At 27.5% G+C, this 22606-nt stretch overlaps 2 protein-coding genes across 2 annotated transcripts; both read left to right on the top strand.

Annotated features, from left to right (window-relative positions):
• Positions 1-649: 649 nt before the first annotated feature.
• On the top strand, positions 650-1447 carry LOC128290227 (protein CYSTEINE-RICH TRANSMEMBRANE MODULE 7-like). The gene is made up of 3 exons (XM_053025413.1): positions 650-698; positions 924-1134; positions 1270-1447. The coding sequence occupies exons 1-3, from the start codon at positions 650-652 to the stop codon at positions 1316-1318; spliced, it is 309 nt and encodes a 102-aa protein (XP_052881373.1). The 3' UTR covers positions 1319-1447.
• A 14885-nt stretch (positions 1448-16332) lies between these two features.
• Positions 16333-18608, top strand: LOC108485631 (protein TIFY 9-like). The gene is made up of 6 exons (XM_017789484.2): positions 16333-16585; positions 16667-16856; positions 16965-17052; positions 17157-17280; positions 17427-17484; positions 18156-18608. The coding sequence occupies exons 1-6, from the start codon at positions 16483-16485 to the stop codon at positions 18184-18186; spliced, it is 594 nt and encodes a 197-aa protein (XP_017644973.1). The 5' UTR covers positions 16333-16482; the 3' UTR covers positions 18187-18608.
• Positions 18609-22606: the final 3998 nt, after the last annotated feature.

Raw genomic sequence — 22606 nt, 5'->3', positions numbered from 1 at the left:
GAGACTTTGAGCTTTACCTTGGTGATTTTGGATTGGTAGTCTAATGCCGAAGAAGACATTGGATGATCATAGTAGCGACGGTGAGAAGTGGTGACTATGGGTAAGGAGAAAAACAAAGAAAATAAGAAAAAGGATGAAGTATCCCTCGACATCGTTCATTGACAGGACAACATTCACCAATAGTGGTTTGACAAAGAAAGTGATAACATTTTTAAGAGAGGCGGTGGCTAAGATTTTGAGTTAGGAGGGAAAAGATGAAAAAAATAAGAAAAAAAGAAAGGGAAAAAAGAAAAATTAAAGAAATAAAAAAGAAATTAGAATATTTCGTTCAATTTTAACAGTGGAGTGATTAATGTAGCACTGAACAAATTAATAAAATAAAAAGTTTAAAAGATAGATTCTCATATAAATATGAGATAGATGTAAAGGAATTTAAAAGATGAGATATATTCTTAGGTAATTAGAAAAATAAAAAATCAGAGTGGCATACATCACTCGTGGTTCCCTTTGTTTTTTCTTTGTTTGTAATATTGGGGAACAAGTTTGGAGGAGGAGTTGTATTCTTTAACTAAGGGAACCTTCCTACTAAATTTCCGCTTCTTTCACTACTTGTTATATCCTGAGCGCAGTGGAGTCTAAATTTGAAACAATGAGTTACAACCATCAGCATGTTTCTCATCAGCCCCTAACCCCCTCAGGTTGCTGCTCTTCCCACTTGCTTCCATTCTTCTTTCTTTTCTTAATATTATATGTTTTGGTTATTTTGTTGGTTCAATCGAATGTTTTAGTGATACAGGGCGCCTAATTGCTCATTGTTTTACTACTGGAACAACTCAACAAAGTTTATATCAACATATATCTCTCTAAATATTCATAGTGATTGTTAATGAGAATATTCAACTGACTGTTATAGTGCAAAACAGGGCCCTGTCCTCCACCAGGGCCAGACTTCCCTCCACCGCCAACTCCAGTTGGATATACCCGTACTCATCATTCGCCCTCACCACCACAACCAGGCTATCAAGGTTACTGTTATGAGGGCTACCCTTCATCATCACCTGGGCTGCTTCTTCCACGCCTGCCTCCTAGGAATGATTACACTCACAATGGTTGCACTTCCTTCCTGACGGGGTGGTATGGAATCTCTATCTCTGCTTTTTTAGATGAATGAAGCAATGCAATTTCCATTGAGATGTTTATGTCTTTATGTGATCTCATCTGTTATGCTAGATAACCATGAAATCTTATAATCAGAGTTTGTATTTGCAGTTTGGCTACTCTTTGTTGCTGCTGCTTATTGGAGGACTGCGTCTTTTAACCATTATCTGTCTGGATTGATAATTTTAGGTTACGATTATTGTCAACCGGTGGAATGGATTCTACTCTGAAACTCTTTTATATAATTATGGTAATGCTTTGGTGAATGGATTTGTTTTGGTCGTTAAAAGTTTACGAGTATAACCTATAAAGGCTGGTAGAGAAGAGAACCTAGACACCAGTTCTTTATACTATATCATAGATATTTAAAATAATTTTGAATAATTATACATAAAATATAAATATTTTTAGAAGGTTGTTAGCCTCAATTTTACATTTTCCAATCAGCTAAATGAACACCAAAAACACAATTAAATAGAAGAATTTATTTATCGCATAAATTATCAATTATATGCAATCGCCAACCTCATCAAATATCATTCTAAAAAGCATTTAGAACAACTAAAACCATGAGAAGATATTGATTTGGGGTGGGGATTAGTGTTTTTGATTTTACAAAAATGTTGGGCCTAGAGGATCTTGAAACTATTGACTCAACTCAGATTCATTGAAAAGATGAAATAACAAGTTCATTCATCTTCTCCACTTTTCATTCCCTTAAAGATGTTGTAGCCACTTTCTTGGTAATTATCACGAGCTCATCATTGATCATATAACAAGATATACAAAAAATTATTACTGATCAATTGAAGGTATTGGTGACATTGTCCAAGTAAAAGTAAAATGCTAGCAACATAATGATGATTTTACATTTCGACATTGCAATTGAGTTCTACAATATTGAGATGCTCAAAGTCCAATGAGGAAAATTGGTGATGTCAAAACCTTATGAAGCATTTCAAAGCAGGGGGTGAGTGTGCTTGATATCTTTCGAAATCTTTTTTTTTTTAAGGTCTACTTTTATTTCTAAAAAAATAAAAATGGAGTCGCCACCGATCCTTTTTATTAGGTGTGATCGAGTCACATCGTAATTTGATCATTTGAATGTTTTAATAAGATGTTCAATTTATTAAAACAATATTTTTTCGATATATAAAAATCTAGAAAACGGGTTCGTGAGTCGGTTACATATCAGAAAGGATTAGCACTCTCGTAACGCCCAAAATTGGTACCTAATTGATTAATTCATATCTTAGCATCGAAAGTTGAAAATTTGAAAATAGTTTAAAAATAGGATCCTTTTTGTATTAATGTTAATTTTATTTAAAAAAATATTAAATAAATCGAAATGAATATTAATGACCCTCTTATCTCGAAATAACTAAATGTCACATCTCATAAGTTAGGACACGACATCTTGAATCCTCGAGAATATCAAAACCCCATAAGTTAGTGTAGCGACGTAAAAATGTTTAGCTTTGGTCACTAATTGTGGCGATTTATTGAAAACTTGAAAACTGAAGTTTGATTTTAAAATAAAGAGGGGAGTCGCCACCAATCCTTTTTTCTAGGTGTGATCGGACACATAATAAATCATCTTTTTTGAAAAGAAAATTTATTTGAACAAAAATGAAGGCCAAATTTGGGTCTACGCAAAAATCTAGAGAAAAATAGGGTTCGGGAGTCAGTTACGCGCGAGGAAGGTATTAGCACCCTCGCGACGCCCAAAATTGGTATCTTGTAAACACGTGTTGTCTTGATTTTTAAAAATACGAGTTCAATGTAACATTTAGTCGTTATCCGATTTAAAGAAGACAAAAAGTTTTTAATTTTTGATTTTTGAGAAGGATATATCGTCTTAACATGAGTCAATTGATATTCACCCAACATAGCGATGAAATCAAAGACTTGGTGTTAACTCGATATACTGCCTTGATTTTTGAAATTAATTAGAAAACAGAAATGTAATTTTCGAAGTAAAGTAAAACAAAATTGATAAAGAATAAAAATAAATAAATGAAAGAACTTGGTATATACTGAAGCAAATAATGAACATGACAAATATATTAAAAAAATAATAATAATAATAATAACCATGCATGCAAGATTAAATGTAATAATAATATTGAATACAAGAAAACAATGAATATATATATACATGATATTAAGAATATATACACAATATATTTTGCACACACATATATAAGTAATAATAATGTTGGAAATGTACTACATATATTATTTGAGCTAGTAGTGATAAAATAAATAATTAATAATATTGAAGTATATACATAGTAATAAATAATTAATATATATATATATATGTATACATAATTTCAATGTTCAAAACATATTAATATTAGTAGTAATAATATTACATAAAGATGTACTTATATATATGCATAAGAGATATATACCTATAGAATAAAATACATAAACAACACAATATTTAATTTATACATAATACAAAAATAATAATGTACGTAGTATAAATATAGAATACACATAATATATACATATATAACAAAACACACACTCGTATATTACAATAGTAATAGTATTGAGACACAAAGAGAACAATATGATATAATTAAAACACTATATACAATAAAAGTAATAAAATAATGGGAAAAATCCTACATGAAGAGTATATATATATATTTAAGCATACATATAATAATAACAATATTAATAATAAGTATAATAATAGTATTGAAATATGAAAACAAGTAGAGCATTAGAATACTAAAATAAAATAACTAGAAAAAACTAAACATGATTACATACATACATACGCATACAATAAGAGTATATACCAATATATATAGTAACAACAATAATAATAATAATAATAACAATACTAATTATAAAAATAACAAGGACATTTAATAAATATATGTAAATAAACAGAAAAATGACTAAAATTAAAATAAAAACGAAGTTATGGGGCCAATTTAAAATAAAAACAAAGAAAAGGGACTTAATTGTAACACGCGCATAACTTGGAGGGTCAAAAGCGTAACTTTTCCAAGCCTTTAAAACGTTGCGCTTGGCCAGGGACTAAATCATAAAACGCAACATATTTTTGGGCCAAATTAAAAATAGCGAAGAACCTGATTGTGGAATAGCAAAAACGCGGAAGGGCCGATCGCGCAATTAGCCCTTCCGCTTCAAAAACACGCGGACCCTAGCCGGACGGGTCGGGTCGACCCGACCCAAAGCCCTAAACGGCGTCGTTTTAAAGGTTAAAGGGGGGGACCAAAACGCACTGTTTTGGTCCCCTATATAAGACAAAATTTCCAGAAAAAAACATTTGAGAGGGGAAGAAAGAAAAAAAAAAGAAGAGAGAAAAGGAGAGGGGAGAAAGGAGAGGGGGAGAGGGGAGAAGAGAGGGTTCGACCCACGGGCCATCATCGACTGTCACGGACGGTCACCGAAGCCTCGTCGGCGCCGGCGTCGACCACCGTGCACGGTGGCCGGATTTTCGAAAAGAGGTAAAATTTTCCCTTTTTTTATTTATTATTTATATATATATTTTTAATATTTTAAATATTTATGTATGTAGAAAGCAAACAAGAGCTAAAATGAAAAATTTTACCTTAGATTTTTCTTTGCCCTTTTGATTCCTCAATTTCTAGTGTATTCTTGTCTGATCTGGTGATGTTATTATATTAAGTACTAATAGAAGTAAGATTTTCTCAAAATTTGTATGGATCTTTAGTATATTCGATAGAAAAATTTCCAACCCCTACATCTGTTTTTCTTTGGGCTTTTATAGCCTTTATAAAATTTATTTAATATTGTTGTCCATCTTCTTTCTGATCTTGCAGGGAATGGGCAAACGGCGGTGGCAGAGGCATGATGGTACCGAGGAGCAGGTGGCCGACATGGTGGCATGGAGAGCTGGTGTCAGAAGGTTAGTGGGTAAGTGGGAGACTCGATCAGTGGCAGTTGCTGAGTCAGAGGGTAGGTTCGGTGGGTTTGGTACTGGGCTTTAGGGTTAGCTAATGGGTTAGGCTTAGTGGGCTTGGTTGTTTAGATTAGTGGGTATGGGTTAGCGGGCTATTGGGTTTAAGATTGGGCCTCTGGGTTTTGGAGTTTGGGTCTGGTTGTAAAGGGGTATTGGGTCTAGTTTTTAATAGGTCAGTTTGTTTTAAGTGGGCTCCGGGTTAAGTAATATTGGGCTGGGGTTAAGGGTTTAATATTTGTAATGGGTATTGGATTTTGGGCCTAAAATTGGCCTGTACAGTTAGGATACAACTTCTCGAATCTCCAAATATGAAACTTTGCCTATTTTTAAATTTTCCATTTTTGAAATGTAACAAGTGTAATATTTGAAACGATGAATACTTATCTTATTTAGAGTATAGTATAAAAACAACTAATTATATCTAAACATAATGTATGATGTAGTAATGATGAATCAATATAAAATGGCTATATAGATAGAATATTGGAATGATAAAATATAAATAAATAAGGGTATACTTTAATAATAATATCAATTTTAAATATTTAAAAAGTGTAAGAATAACAAATAAATAATAAATAGATAAAACAAATATAAATAATATCAAATTTAAATATCTAAAAGGTAAAAGAATAACAAATAAATAAATAAATAAATAGATAAAACAAATATTAATAATACCAAATTTAAATATTTAAAAAGTAAAAGAATAATAAATAAATGGATAATATAGATATAAATAATATCAAATTTTAAATATTTAAAAAGTGAAAGAATAATGAATAAATAAATAAATAAATAGATAAAACAAATATAGATAATATCAAATTTTAAATATTTAAAAAGTAAGAGAATAAGGAATAAATAAATAAATAGTTAAAACGAATATAGATAATGTCAAATTTAAATATTTAATAGTAAAAGAATAACAAATAAATAAATAAATAGATAAAACAACTCATAAAAGGATGAAATTAATTGAATGAAGGACTGAATTGAAATTTAAACGAAATTAATAGTATAAATCATAATAAATTAAATAATAAAACAAAATAAAGGACTAAAATTAAACGCGCAAAAAAAGGTAGGGAACAACTAGGAAACTATTCCCAGGCCCACAAAGCGCATTGTTTCAAGGGGGATCAAAACAGAAAAAGACAAAATTAAATGGTGAAATTTTAAAAAAGAAAAAAAAATAGGACTGGATTCAAACAAGCAGCAAAAGTGGAAGGACAAAAAAAAAATAGACCCCCATGTCAAAAACACGCGGATCCTTTGCGGTTCGAGTCAGGTCGTGGGTCCTGATTCAAAACGACGTCGTTTTGGCAACTGATGCTTAAGTCCAAAACAGCGCCATTTTGATCCCTATATATATATATATAAACAATTCTCCCTTCATTTTTTTCAAAAATTTCTAGAACTCTTTTGGACTCTTTCACCCTCTCATTTTCTCCGGTCATGGTTCCGACTGTCGGTCACTGGTCCTGATTCAAAATGACGTCGTTTTGGCAACTGATGCTTAAGTCCAAAACGGTGTCATTTTGATCCCTATATATATATATATATATATATATATATATATATATAAACAATTCTCCCTTCATTTTTTTCAAAAATTTCTGAGAACTCTTTTAGACTCTCTCACCCTCTCCTTTTCTCCGGTCATGGTTCCGACCGTCGGCCACTATAGCACTGTCCACGGTGGCTAGAGAATACAAAAAAGGTCTCTTTGACCATTTGGCTCCCCCCGACCCCGATCTGAGATCAAAATGCTGAAAGCCTTCTAGAAAATCGAAAAAAATCAAAGGAACTCTTTGGTTCCGTCTTCTCCGACCATATGAAAGGTAAAAATTTTCGTATTTTTGAATATATATGTCTGTATGTATACTATATTCAAAATAAACGTGAAAAAAAATGAAAATATACCTATGTAAGAAATTATAGTCTCTCTTCTTTTTTTATTGTTTTTTGTATTTATCTCTATTCTCAAAAATTACATTGATAATGGCTTTTATAGCCAATATTACACTGCTTATTTCACTGTTTGTTGCTACTGTTTGCTTTCCTTTCTGCTACTGTTTTTGTTCTGTTTCTTTGTTATTGTTTCTGTTCTTTTTGCAGGTTTGCTCGGTCAACGAAGGGGAGAAAGGCAAGCCTTTTGCCATTTTGGTGAAATGGTGGCAGACATGGTGCATCAGGCCTCGGGCAACGTGCACGCTACAAAAGCACGAAGGGGGCGGCGCAGCTAGGTGACTAGTTAGGGTTTCAGTTCTACTGAAAATGTTTAAGTTTGTGGGCCAATTGTGCCATAGGGTTTTTTTAATTTTTTGGTTGTTTGTAAATGCAATTTTGGGCCTGTAATAGACTCTGGACTTATTGTTATTTTTTATTTTATTACTTAGTTTATTTTTTTATAGGCTTGGGCTAATTTGAGCATTTACAATATCAATCAATGGAAACAACCATTGTCACTCACAACCGATACACATATACTGGTTTCAAGAAAACCTACTGTAGCAAATATGGACATCTAAAAGAAAAAGGAATTCAAGACGCACGAGATCATGGAAGACTTGTTTATCATCCAATTAAAGTACTATGCTACCAAGGAAAGAATATTAAAGCAGAGTCGTATGCCATTAGTTATTTATCATTTACTATTCATATTAAGTACGGTTGTTTGAATTAGACCGGATTAGCCGATCAGATTGGTTGGACTGAGAATTGGTAGGGATGTCGGTCCAAAGAGAGGTACTAGGTCGGTTGACTCGCGAATCGGTACAGACCGATTGAACCAGACTAAAAAATCGGTCGAATCATTTTTTTAGTTTTTTTATTTTATTTTATTTTTATGAATTTTTAATAATTTATTTAATCAAACCAGTCAAACTGATAAATTGGCGACCTGACCGATCTAATCACTAATCCAGTTCTGAAAACCTTGATGTTAAGAGTGTTAAGTTTGATTTTAATTTTTTAAAACTTATATTTTAAATAAATTATCATTTTATTTTTGTCAAAATGAAATACCAAGTTTTATCCAAAACAATATAAAATATTATATTATAAAATTATAAAATAAATAATTTTATTTACTATTATCTAACAATGTAATTATATTTCAAGTTAATTGCATCACATGTCTTCAAACTATGACGTCCATTATAAATTGGTCCTCAAACTTTAAAACATTCTAATTATATCCTTAAACTATCGATGTTGTATCAATAAGGTACTTTGGTTACTAAAATCATTAATTTAAATGTTAAATGAGACATCGATCTTATCGACATAATTTAAAATGAAACTTCTAAAGAAAAATAAATTATGTAAACATCTTAGTTTAAGGTTTTCAAACTTTTACGAAATTATCATTAACTTTTTTTTTCGGTTTTACTTTATTTTTAGTTCTTAATTTTAAAAGGTATGCACCATTTTAAAATTTTCATTTTAAATTATGTCATATAAGATTGTACATATCATTTAATGAAAAAATTGACACTTTCAATGATGGAAGGGTCGATTGATTTAACATCGATAATTTAAGATGTAATTAAAGCATTTTGAAATTTAGAGATCAATCTAAAAGACGGTCATAGTTTGTGGGTATCTAATGAAATTAACTCTTATATTTCACCAGTTAATTTTACTAATATATCAAAACAATGAAAATATATTTTTCTTATTTTTCTTTTCATTTTCTAAAATTATTTTCTACTTTCTCAACCAAACACAATTATTTGAGTTGTTTTCATTCTCAAGAGAATAAAAATGAAATAACCTCTAATTTTTAAACCAAACAGTAAGGGTTTGGTTAGTTTCTTAAAAATATTTTTCATTTATAAATTAAATAACACATTTGAATCTTAATAATAATAATAATAATAATAATAATAATATTAATATTAATAATAATATTAATATTAATATTAATAATTTGTTTTCAAAAATTAAACATGAAAATCATGTTTGGTTTATATTTTTATATAAACAAAACATGATAAATAAAATAAAATAATTCATACAATTATATGAATTCAAATAACGGTAATAAATTTGATATTTAAAACTGTTGAAAAAATAAATTTGATATTTAAAACTGTTGAAAAAAAAGTATATTTTGTGTTTATATAAATTTAATCTAAGGTTGATCTCATTAATTTAAAGTTCAAAACAATGAAAGTATTTTCTTTATTTCCTAATATTCACATATTTTATTTTTATCTTTAAAATTTTTAACTAAATACATTTTATTCAATGTTTATCATTTTCTAGAAAAACTAAAATAGAGTCCAATATTTTAGTTCAACAAAAATTAACTCTATTAACTCACAACATTAATCAAAATATTAAATCAATTTTTAGAGTTAGTTTCACATTGCTTTTAAAAAATATTTCTGGAAAGTGATATAAAAAGTACTTTTACAAGGTATTGTGAAAAATATAATTTAATATTTTAAATGTTCAGCATTTTATTAAAAAATCATTTTAAACCTTATGTAAAGTAAATTTAAATGATATTTAAAATAGGTAGTGTTATGATATATAAAATATCCATCTCAAATATTTTTTCAGAAAATAATATAAATTATTTGTAAATTTTAATTTTAGTATATTAATAATGTTTTACATATTGAAATCACATACAAATAAGTAAAAGTATCATGGAGGCCCTTGTACTAAGAGACAAATAACATTTTGCCCCCACTACTCAAAAAATGGACAAATTAGCCCTTGTATGTTGGAAAAAAGTTCAAATTGACCCATCCGTTAAAAAATTCATCCATATGTGTTGTTAAGTGATGACTTGACTTTTATATTATTTTTATACAAATGAAATGGAAATAGGATGAGTAGGATTCCGTAAAAGTACCATGGAGACCCCTATACTAGGAGTTGGATTGCATTTGGACCCCTTTACTCAAAAAATGGATAAATTAGTCCCTATACGTTAAATTAAAGAGCAAAGCGGTCCTTTTGTTAAAGATTCCATCCGTTTCTATTGTTAAGTGATAGTGGATGGTGGAGCAACCACACACACATATAAGCATGAGGTACACATGGCATATCATGTGTCGTTGTTAGTTGCTCTATCATCCATGTCATCAGTTAAAAGTAGAAATTGATGGGTTTTTTTTAACAAAAAGGACTATTTTGCCCTTTGATCTAACATATAGGGACTAATTTGACTATTTTTTTAGTAAAAAGGGCAAAATGCAATTCGACTCTTCGATGGCCTCCATGATACTTTTACTTAATCCTACTCGTCCTTAAATTCCACACCACTTACACAAAAAATTGAAGAAAAAAATCATCACTTAACAATACATATAGATGAAATTTTTAATAAAAGTGTCAATTTGTACCTTTTTTTTTTTTTAATATACAAAGGCTAATTTATCCATCTTTATAGTATAGGGCAAAATTCAATCTATATCTTAAGAAGGGGCTTTAATGGTACTTTTATCCATACAAATATAACTTTTATAAATTAATAAAAACTTCATAATTGATGGAATAATTAACTCGAATGCAAATTATCTTTCTTTGCGGTATCTTTTATCCTTTTATTTTGGCTAAAGTGTTTTTATTATTAATATTATTATTACTATAATGATGACATGTTGGTATTATTTTAATATTAACAAATATTCAACTTATATTATAATAAAAATATAGAAATAAATTTTGAAAATAGTTGTCAATGTTATAAAATTATAGAAAAAATTTAAAATAAAAATATATAAAAAGTATTAAAAGTATAAAAACCTAATGAAAATTATTGTAATTTTGAGTTTTCCATATGTACCAAGAAAACAAACAACTAATTATAATTTAAAGCAAAAATAAATGAAAGATTGAAACTATCCCATTGAAGCTTTTATTCTCACATATATAAGAATAGTTCAGAGCCTTCCTATTTTGTCTCATCGTTTCTTTGTTTCTTTGTTTCTTTGTTTCTTCATCACTTCCGTATCTTGAGAGTTAAAAGCTATGTAAGAAAAAAAATTTTTGAAGAAAAACGTATAAAGAAGTCTACGACTTTTGGTGTTTTTAATAAATTTCTATATTTTTTATATTTTAAATTTTTTCTAATTTTTAATAACTTTTATATTTTTCCTATATTTTTTATATTTTTATAATTTTTATTGTCTTTTATTTATTTTCATTTTATCATTTTCACCGCTTGTTACAATCACCACATGATATGTAGCGGAGATAATAACTTTAAATATTATATTTCTATAATTTTATATTTTATAATTTTAAAAAATTCTAATTTTTAAATAAATTTAAAATACAAACCAAAATTTTTAAATATTTTTCTATATTTTTATTGATTTTAATATTTTTTATTTTTTCCATCAAGTGTCACAATTATAGCATGACACCTAGTGAAGGTGAAGATACTTGAGGAAAAAAATTTGGAGCTGTTAACTTCAGTAATCAATCGTAAAGTTAACTATCAAAGAACTTTTTTGTTGCATTTTGATAATTCAAGTATGCAATTGAGTGCCAAAAAAAGAACAGGGGCTTAATTGCTCTTTTTTGAAAAAAAAAAAGAACTTTTTACACCTTTAAGTCAAAATTATTTAGTTTAAAAATTATATATATTTAAAGATAAAAACTAATTATTTAGTATTATTTTTAATTAAGGCTCCGTTTGTTTGTTTCACTGAGGCTTTTGGAAAATGATTTACTTTTCTGGAAAAACTAATATTTTTAGTGTTTGGATGAACTTATGTAAAATATTTTACATTGTTTAATGATTTCCTAAAATATTTCATAAAAGTTGTTTTCAATGAAACAAACATATATTTAAGATTTATGATAAGTAGTGAATTGATTACAAAGTGGTGTTAAGGTGAAATTATAGTAAATAAATTATGTTAATGATTAAGTTGTAAACTTTGTGAAATTTATAATTGAAACAAGAGAAGTCATATGCATGAGAAAGTGCTATGTGAAATAAGATATTATAATGAATTATTTGATTTAAGTGCTTATATAGTAAAAATAAAATTACATAGCAATAGGGACTAAATTGTAAAATGTACAAAAGTTTAAGTGTGAAACAATTTAATATGTGAATTAAGGAAATTATGATAAAAGTTTATTGGATGTGTTATGAGATGATGAAATATGTTTAAAGTATTGTAAGAGTGAAATTGTGGAAAAATATGAATTTTTATGATGATAAGGGCTAAATTGTTAAACTTGAAAAATATGTGGATGAATACTAGAAGTGAAATACATAGAAGTTTAATATGTGAAACAAGATATTGAGATAAATTTGTGATTAACGATAACAAGAAAGAAAATCGATTTAGTATGATTAATTAGTGAATATTGAACTTTTATGATATAATGGATTAAATTGAAAAGTTATGAAAGTTTATAAGAAAATATTTGATAAGTGAAGAATATAGTAGAGAATGTAACATCCTGATGCTTTGACCATATGTTCAGGTCAAGTATGAGAGTATTACAAGGAATAGAATGTTATCAGTTTACAAAATGTCTTATGAAAAAAAATTTAGTAAGACATTTTTACGATAATAAAGAGATAATTTTATATTGGCTAAAAAATCTTTCACGTTAATCATTCTATTTTATATGAAACAAACATTGAAAAAGACAGAAAATATTTTCCGTCAAATTTTTACGTTGAAACAAACACAACTTAAAAATTAATTAAAAATAAGTTAAGATTTTGACAAATGAATGTTTAAAGAAAATATATTGATAAGAGCGGTATCAAAAGAGAAGGAAAGCAATCATCTAGTGTCTGTTTGCTGCATGAGGTGTGAGGTAAAGCATGAAACCCGGATGAGCGGGCGATCCCATTTGCAGATCAGGTGAAGATTACCCGCTCACACCAGCTTCATTTCGGGCCTACATCTCGCCGCTCTCCTACTCAGGTTGCTTAAATGTTTCTCTTTATTCCACTATTTTTAATCAAATTACATTTTGTCATGAAAGAAAAATTAATATTAAAATAATTTTAGGAAAAATATATCGATATCGATAAGATACTTATATTATTGGTCTCAAGTTTAATTCTTGTATATTTAGTTTTTAATTATTTTAATTAAACATTTCATATAAAATAATAAAAACAAAAATATTATTATGATAATATTTATTATTTATTAAAATTGATTTTATTAATTTTATTAATCAAATTTATATTCAATTAACTCATAACATTAATTCAATCAATCACAGATACTGACATAAATTATTATATCATATCATAAATTATCATTGTATAAAATCATATAATGTATTAAACCTAAAATCTAGATTTTCATACCTTGTAATTAAGCTCTATTTAATTCTTTAACAAATAAATTTTGAATTTATCAGACACCACTTTAATTAATTTAACCAAATAACTTATAAAATCGGAGTTGTATAAATGTTGGGCAGGCAAGACAAAATCTGATACTTACAAATTCTTTTTTGGATTTAGTTGGTATTTGAATTTACTATCTTTGTACGAACACTAAGTTTGTGCTGACAAGCATTGAGTGGTATCACCGACAACCTCTTAATATACCATGTGGTGGTCATAAACTAAAAATATTTAAAAATATATAAATTAATAAAATATACTTTTTTCACATCAAGAATAAATCAAGATAAATGGGTGTCCAAATTTAGATGAAATATTAATTCTTAGTAAATTTATATATTTTTATGAAATATTAATTTTAGGTTATTATTATTTTAAATATATATAAAATATAAAATATAAAATATAAACTTATATATTTATAAAATATATAAAAATAAATACAATTACAAATATATAAAAACCCTATAATATTTTGAAAACTAAATTAAAAATACAACATATAAATTAATAAAATTTAAAATTTAAATAAACATATAAAAGAACTAAAATTTATAAAATTATAAAATGTATAACTTTCCGTATGCATTTAAATCTAGACAAGTATGTGTATAGATTCATTCTTGGTGTAAATCTTTTATAATTTTTATTAATTTATATATTTTAAATTTTGAAAAAAATTATATTTTAAATTTCAAAATAATAATATAAATAACATGCTATTTTATTAAAAATTATAAACTTAATAAAAAATATATCTGAAACGAATTTGAACAAATGGGTGTCTATATTTAAATACGTTTGGACAATCATTTGTCCAAATCATCCTTATTTTATAAAATTATATTTTATTAATTCACATATTCTTTAAAGTTTTTTTAAAATTTATACATATCACATTACATACAAAAGACTGTCACATATTATAATTGGATTGTCTATCTATGCCTTGTTAACATAAATGAATGGTGTTAATATAAATATACTACCCTAAGTGATAAAATACAAATTCAAGAATTAACCAAATAGCTTTAATAAATTTAAGGGATTGAAAAATCGTAGCATGTGATAAGGCTGCGTCTTTAATATGATTAGTGGTTGAATTTTCAAAAGTTTGAGGCACGTGTTTCTTAAGTATTTCTTTGATGGAGTGCAGGCTATTAGCATTGGGATACTCATAAGGCAGCAACATCCAACGACAGCAATGTCTACACTAGCTTGGCAGTGTGGCTAACAAACGCCGTATGTCCCAAACCCACAACAACCAAACATCATCTAATCTTACACCCCCCACCCCCATTATCCTAGTCCATCAAAAGATGCATGCCATCAATGTTTCCGGCGGTGATTTAAAACATTCTGACAGGCATCCATCCATTTAAGGATTAGGTTGGAATATAATTAATTAATTCACATGTAACATGTGAATCTCCAACTCGCTGCACTTGATGTATCGGCCACAAGAAGTGACACACAATGTTAAATGAAGGAGCAATACTTAAAATTCTGGAACGGGAAAACATTATTGTCATCCACTGTGAATATACATGGTCACAATTCATTTCCTTCATAGCTACTCATCTATTAAAACTCAACACCTCTCAACATCTAATCAATTTAATTTTAATCAAACACACCTAAACTTTCAAATTTCTATCCATCCATACATATATTTAAAATTAAAATGTTAAAATAATTCTCAAAAAATAGAAAGATAAAAGATTAAAATGTAAATTTTAAATTTTAAATTAAAATTAATTCTCTATTTTTAAGCTTAAAAAAGTTTAATTATTAATATCTTAAAATTTTATTTTGTTAAATTCAAATTCATAACATTTTTTATTATATAATTATTAGATTTTATTTATAAATAATAATAAAAAATATTAAGATTAAAGTGAAGAAAAGGACATGTGATTTAGGTGTCTAGTTATTGCTGTAAGCAAGACCGAGCAAAATCTAATTATTTCTAGATGAAAATAAAGAAAGAAGAAAACGTCAAACACATGGTTCATTTCAACCTGCTATAAGTACATGTCAAAGATGCTATTAATTGAATACCTTTGATCGCTCCTCCAATCACATCACGTTAGTCCACCTCCATCACCCAAGCAAGCCATGGCCCACACCTTTTACTACCACCCACATTATCATACTTTGCTACTTCTAAACAATCGTAATTAATTAGACATTAGAAGGAGGACGACATGTGCTTATTTATCAATTCCAAATATTAAACCATGATTTGTATTTATCCACGTAATTTTACTTTTTAATTAAAACTCCAGATAAATGAGTATTTTTCTAATCAATACATTTTTAATCAAATCTTAAAGATAGATTACTTTTTCCTATAAGTTTAGTATCAAACTATTAGTTAGTATAAATAACTAACCGAATTTTAAATAATTTAATATTTGAAGCTCAAAATACGTTTGATTAAGTTAATATTACGAATTAATTAGATATTAATTTAGTTAAAAATAATAAAATCTCTTTCTTTCATAAAATATATTATATTTATAGTGAGATTTAAATATAAGCTATCATAATTTCAAAATTATCACTTTAATCAAATTTTGTATGTCTTTAATATAATTTTTAAAATATGTTTATTGTACCTTTCAAGCATAATCTATGGTTAATAATAATAATAATAAAATAATCATATTAAATTTTTAAAATACAAAATCCAAATTCGCTATTTTCTTCCATTAAACCATCTTACACTATTTACAATGCTGTCAAGGTCATCTAGTTTTGGACTTGTGCCTTCAAAGGGTGAATGATTCCACGTGGAAGGCGTGTATCATTCTTTCTTTCTTTCTTTTTTCTTTAAAATTTTTTCATACGCCTCTCTCTCCCCTTGCCGCCCCCCCGCCTCTTTAAATTTAACTTTCTCCTCATCCTTACCTTACACATCTGTTTCCTTTACGAAACTGAGCCAAAAAAAAAAAAAAGGAAAATCGTCTTTCTCATTTATAGTTAAAAGAATATGTCGAGAGCTAGCGTCGAGCTTGATTTCTTTGGAATGGAGAAACAGAACTGCTGCAAATCTCGGTTTCAGAAATCTCTCGATCGCCGTCTAAGCTTTCGAGGTACCTCTAAATCTACTCTCTTTTTCTTTTTCTTTTTGTTCTTTGTTTTTTCAATGGCTGAATCGTAATTAATTTTAACAGGTCTTCAAGGCGCCCTTTCGAAGGTGAATCCTGAGCTTATTAAATCCGTGATTGCCTCTGGTTTGAAGAACCCGCAGGGTCAGGATAATGTGTATCAGATGGACTCCAACAAGTCTTTTTCGGTCCCTTCCAGTCCTAAAGAAACTCAGAGTCTGTTTCCAGCTTTACCTCTTCTTAACCCTGCTGCCAGGTGCTCAATTAGTTCCTTACTTTCCATATAATTATCTTTTTGTTCTTCACAAACCGGATTTAAATTTTAAATCACTGACGTGAAAATTGTGAATCTTCTTTTATTTAGGGCTACATCCGAGAATGGTCCTGAAATAGCTCCCTTAACCATTTTCTACAACGGAACGGTTTCCGTTTTTAATGTACCTCGAGATAAGGTTTGTTCAACAATAAGTTAATTATCCAATTTTTTTTTTAAAAAAAAAACTTGTTTTGTTGTTAAAATATTCAATGGTATTAACCTGTCTAAAATTTTGACTAGGCGGAGAGCATCTTAAAACTCGCGGTTGAAGTTGAAGGAAACTCAAAAAATGTTGAACCAATAGACTCAAAAGTGGCAAGTCCTCCTAGCGATCGACAACAGCTTCTTGAAACTCTCAATGGAGGTCAGAGTCTGCTTAATTTCCTCCTTTTTTTATTTGCTTATATTATATTTTCATGAACTTGCTAAATTCGTGTAAAAAATCTGATATTGTTTCTAATCTTAATAAATTTATGCTAAAGTTAGCGGTTGTTTTGAATTTCTATGCAGATTTGCCAATCGCCCGGAGAAAGTCTTTGCAGAGATTTCTGGAAAAGCGCAAAGAGAGGTATTTTTTTTTAATTACGAAATCTTACTTTAAAAAATGAAAAAAAAAAAAACAATTGAAAGGCATATTATCGAAAATTCAAAATTTCTTAAAGTCCGCTAGTTCACGATCCACATTGCCTATATTATTTTACATGCTACAAGAACAATATCTGATCAGTCATTTGAGTTATAGTAATTCACAAATTCATTTTCTGATCTTAAAAGTATAATTTTACTTATGGTTAATTATTAAATATATTTAAAATATAAAAGAAAATCAGAGGCTTATGAACAATCGTGCAGTAAAAACCTAATAGGGACTATTTTGCTTGATTCCATTTAAGCACATGGAAAATGGAAAGTCTCAGTGTCGGCAATATAATCAAATAATGTTTCCCTTGATGGTGTCTTCTAGACTGTATGATTAAAAAAAAAAAATAGTTGTTTACTTCTCAATTTGAAATTTGAATGTTGCACCGAAAGTTGAAAAAGGAAAAGCACACAGACACGGTAGTGAATAAGGAGAGCAGGACTCTGCCCTAATGCTAAATATTTCTTAACCAATTTCTTTATTTGACCACAACTTTTTCTAAAAAATATAGTTTTGTTATGGTTGAAATAATTAAATTATTATTATGTAATTAAAATCCGTCAAATAATAACGCGTGTCTTTTCTTTATTTGTTTTCAGGATGACTTGTGCATCTCCATATGCTTGGTAGACCTTAAAAACCGTGTTTTTTGATGCCGTCCAAGTGGATGTGCAGTTTAATTGATCTAATATTAGTTTTTTAATAGCTATCCCTTAGGACATGTAAAATACAAATCATAGACAGAGTAGAATGGCTGAATAATTAAGGACGGGGTGTTCGAAGTTTGAAGTTGAGAGGGAGAACGTTTTTGGTGATGGGGATGACTGATTTCCTACCACTTTCCTAATGCTTGTATCGACGGTCTAATTGGATGCCATTCTTTTTTATTTTTTATTTTTTATTTTTAAGTCACATGTACTGACTTTTCTCTTGGAAAAAGATACCTTGTTTCATTTCTTCTCTACTTTTGAAAAAAGACGAAGAAGAAGAAAGTACTGTTCTCATTTTGAAGTCTATTCTAATATAAGCACGTGTTTTTATTGGTCTCTTAATTTGTTCTCCCTTTGTCTGGTGGCTTCTTTTTATCGTCCCCACTCGTAATAAAGCGAAAGCTCGGTTGGTATACCAAAACAGGCACGTGCTCAAAAAATTGATATGTTTTATGACGGGCCTATTCACTGGGCCTCATTTCTGGAATCCGTACGCATAAATTAAGGATTAAAAAATGCTCTAACTCCACCCATTCTTCGTATTTAGATTTAAGTCCAATCGATAAAATGTAAATTTTTTTTTTAATTTAAGTTTATTACAGCGTTAAGTTTATTAGAATTTTTTTACAATTATTAAATGAGTTTTTCATTTTATTTATTTTAATAATTAAATTAAATTTGTTAAATTCAAAAATTAAGAGAATAAATTCTTATAAATAAAAGTAGTTAAAGAAAGATAAGAATTTAGATATATTTTATCCTAAAAGCTATATGCTCTAACAATTTATTTGTTTATGTGCAGCAGATTTCTTTTATAACAAAATATCTAGAGCTGATAAAATAGCGAAAGCTGGCTCGTATTAGTTTGAGTTTTAACTCAAAAAATTTGAGTCGACATAAATTCGTCTCAAAATTTGAAAAAGTCCAACTTTATAAACAAACAACCATAGACATAAATAATTGATATAAAAATAATTAATAACAATTTTTACAAAATTAAATAATTTTAAAAATATTTATTTAATATATTTTAACCCTATAATTATATAAGCATCATAAATATATTAAATTAATAATTATTAAAATCTATAAAATTATAATCTAACTTTAAATCGGTATACTAAATTAATACATTACTAAAACATAAAAGAATATAATATAGTATAGAACAATTACTAAAATATTAATACATATATAACTATTATTATAATATATGTTATAATAAAAAAATATATAGTATTACATGATATTATAATGTTTAATCATTGATGCATATATATAAACTATTAATATATTATATAATATGATATAATATTATATAATATAGTAGGAGGATTAATTTTAAATATACGAAAATTATAGATACTTGGAGCATATTTCAACTATCATAATAGCAAACAATAATATATAATAAGTAATATATACTGTACTACTATTATATATAACTATTATTATAATATAGATTATAAAAGATATAGTATTATATGATATTATAATGTTTAATCATTTATGTATATATATAAACTATTAATATATGATATGATATGATATAGCATTATATAATATGTAGGAGGGCTAATTTTCAAATGCACGAAAAGTATATGGACTTAGAGCATATTTCAACTAGTATAATAATAAACAACAATATATAATACGTAATATATGATGTACTACTATTATAAAGCTATTATTATAATTTATAATAAAAGATATAATATTTCATAATATTATAATGTTTAATCATTGGTGTATATATATAAACTATTAATATATTATATACTATACGATATGATATGATATAACATAATATAATATAATAGGATGGCTACCTTTCATATGTACAAAAACTATAGGGACTTAGAGTATATTTCAACTAATATAATAATAAAAATAATAATTAATTTATAATATATAATGTACAACTATTATATATAATTATTATATAATAGATTATAATAAAAGATATAGTATTATATGATATTATAATGTTTAATTATTGATGCATATATAAACTATTATTATATTATATTATACATGATATGATATAGCATTATATAATATAGTAGGAGGGTTAATTTTTAAATATACGAAAAATACAGGGACTTAGAGCATATTTCAACTAATATAATAATAAACAATAATATATAATAAAATTAATATATAATGTACTACCATTATATATAACTATTATTATATTATTGGTTATAATAAAATCTATAGTATTATATGATATTATAATGTTTAAACATTGATGCATATATGTGTATAAACTATTAAAATATATTATATACTATATGACATTATACAACATTATATAATAGAGTAGGAGGTTAACTTTCAAATGTATGAAAAGTATAGAGACTTAGAGCATATTTCAACCAATATAATAATAAACAATAATATATGTTAATAATTAATATATGATGTACTACTATTAGATTATAGAATATAATAAAAGATACCATGTTACATTAGTTTAAAGTTTAATCATTGAAGCATATATATAAAGCAATGGTGAAACCAAGGGTTGGTAAGGGCACCGACCCCCTGAAATGGAAAATTGTAACACCCCCTAACCCTGAACTATCGCCGGAACAGGGTTACGAGGCATTACCGGACATATCAAACAACTTACGAATAATTCAGAAATAAAATAACATTAATAGTATAATTTAATAACTAAGTCCCTATAATGAACTCTCGAAGTCTAAAACGTGTATTAAAAGTGAAACATGACTCATTCAAGTACTCCGGAAATTTGTTTTTATATAAATTTCGACAACATTTCTGCTTTTTTTACATAAAACCTCTTGCAATTAAAACCGTATCCATTTCAAACATAACCAATTTAACTAACTCATTTCCCATACTCATTTTCTATTCTAAATACCTTCTAATCAAACTCAATCAATATAATATCAATTTAAATTTATCAATGTACTAATTAAATTGAAATGGATAAACTTCTTTCATTATAATTCTTAGACTTGTAATACTAACATTTTTTTAACCATTTATATTCAAAACATAATAACCTTTATACACATCCTATGTACATGCCACATTACCAAAAGAAAATATGCATCACCAAAAGTTTATTGAAGTCGGTGCGGCTTTGGATCTTTGGTTCAAGATTTGACTTCTACAACTCACAGACGAAATAACCGTACATCGAGTATGCATATACTCAAGTGGTATCACTATAATTCAATTTATAATTAAATACATTAAATCACACACATACTTTTACATTACAATTATCATCACTTAATGAACAATTCAATCTTTTTATGTTATCATTTGATTATATATATACCATTCTTATTTCTTTATTTCAATTCTCACCTTTCACATATGCTATATCATTCAAATTTAGTTTTATCAGTAAATTTATTTCATTTGTCCCTATTAACTTGACTCGGACTCGGCGGATACACGGATTCCAACCAACACACCAGTACAGCACATTGCACCTTAACGGTATAAAATACCTAAACAGTAATAAAAAACGGTAGCAGTAACAGTAACATTAACAATATTCAACACACAAAGTGTTGAATCTGTAACAGTAACGGTAACAGTATTCGACACACAAAGTGTCGAATCGAAAACAGTAACAGTAGTCGGCATATAAGTGCCTGATCAGTAAGCCGGCAAAAACCCATACTCTTCCATATCCTATGGCATGCCAACTATATCCGACTAGCCCGACTAGTTAACAGGGTATTTAATTCACTTTTCAGTACAATTTCTACCTCAATTCAGTATCAAATATAATTCCTTATTTCAATCAGTTTCACAGTATTGCAGTAATTCATTACTTTAGTAATTTCACAGTTCAATGCAGTACATATAACAATATTCAGTAACTTCACAATTCAATTCAGTACTTAAAACAATATTCAGTATTCCATAATTCAGTTCAATATCAGTCTTAATTTCAGTATCCAATCATAAATTTATCATTTTACTAAACACTTACCTTAAAATACTTATCACACATAATTAGTAAATTAAACACATAATAATGATAAAGTTTGAATTATAGTGATACAAATCAGAATTCTCTTCGGATTTAATCCTCGACGATCTTTTCTTTTCCTTTTTGGGCCGATGCTTCAGGCTCGATATTAGCTACGAACAATTAAATGATTTCACAATCATTAACACAACACAATTTAATTGCTGAAATTTTTATCTAACTTTTACTTTAATTCCAATTCAATCCTAACTAAACCTATATATTTTTCTTTCTCAATTCATACCTTTTTGCTACTCAATTTCTTGCCAAACTCCCATTTAACTATCTATTTTTTATCATATTTTCATAATTTCGAATT

This window comes from Gossypium arboreum, chromosome 3, assembly GCF_025698485.1.
Source record: "Gossypium arboreum isolate Shixiya-1 chromosome 3, ASM2569848v2, whole genome shotgun sequence".
NCBI lineage: Eukaryota > Viridiplantae > Streptophyta > Magnoliopsida > Malvales > Malvaceae > Gossypium > Gossypium arboreum.
This window is presented reverse-complemented; position numbering and strand designations above follow the sequence as displayed.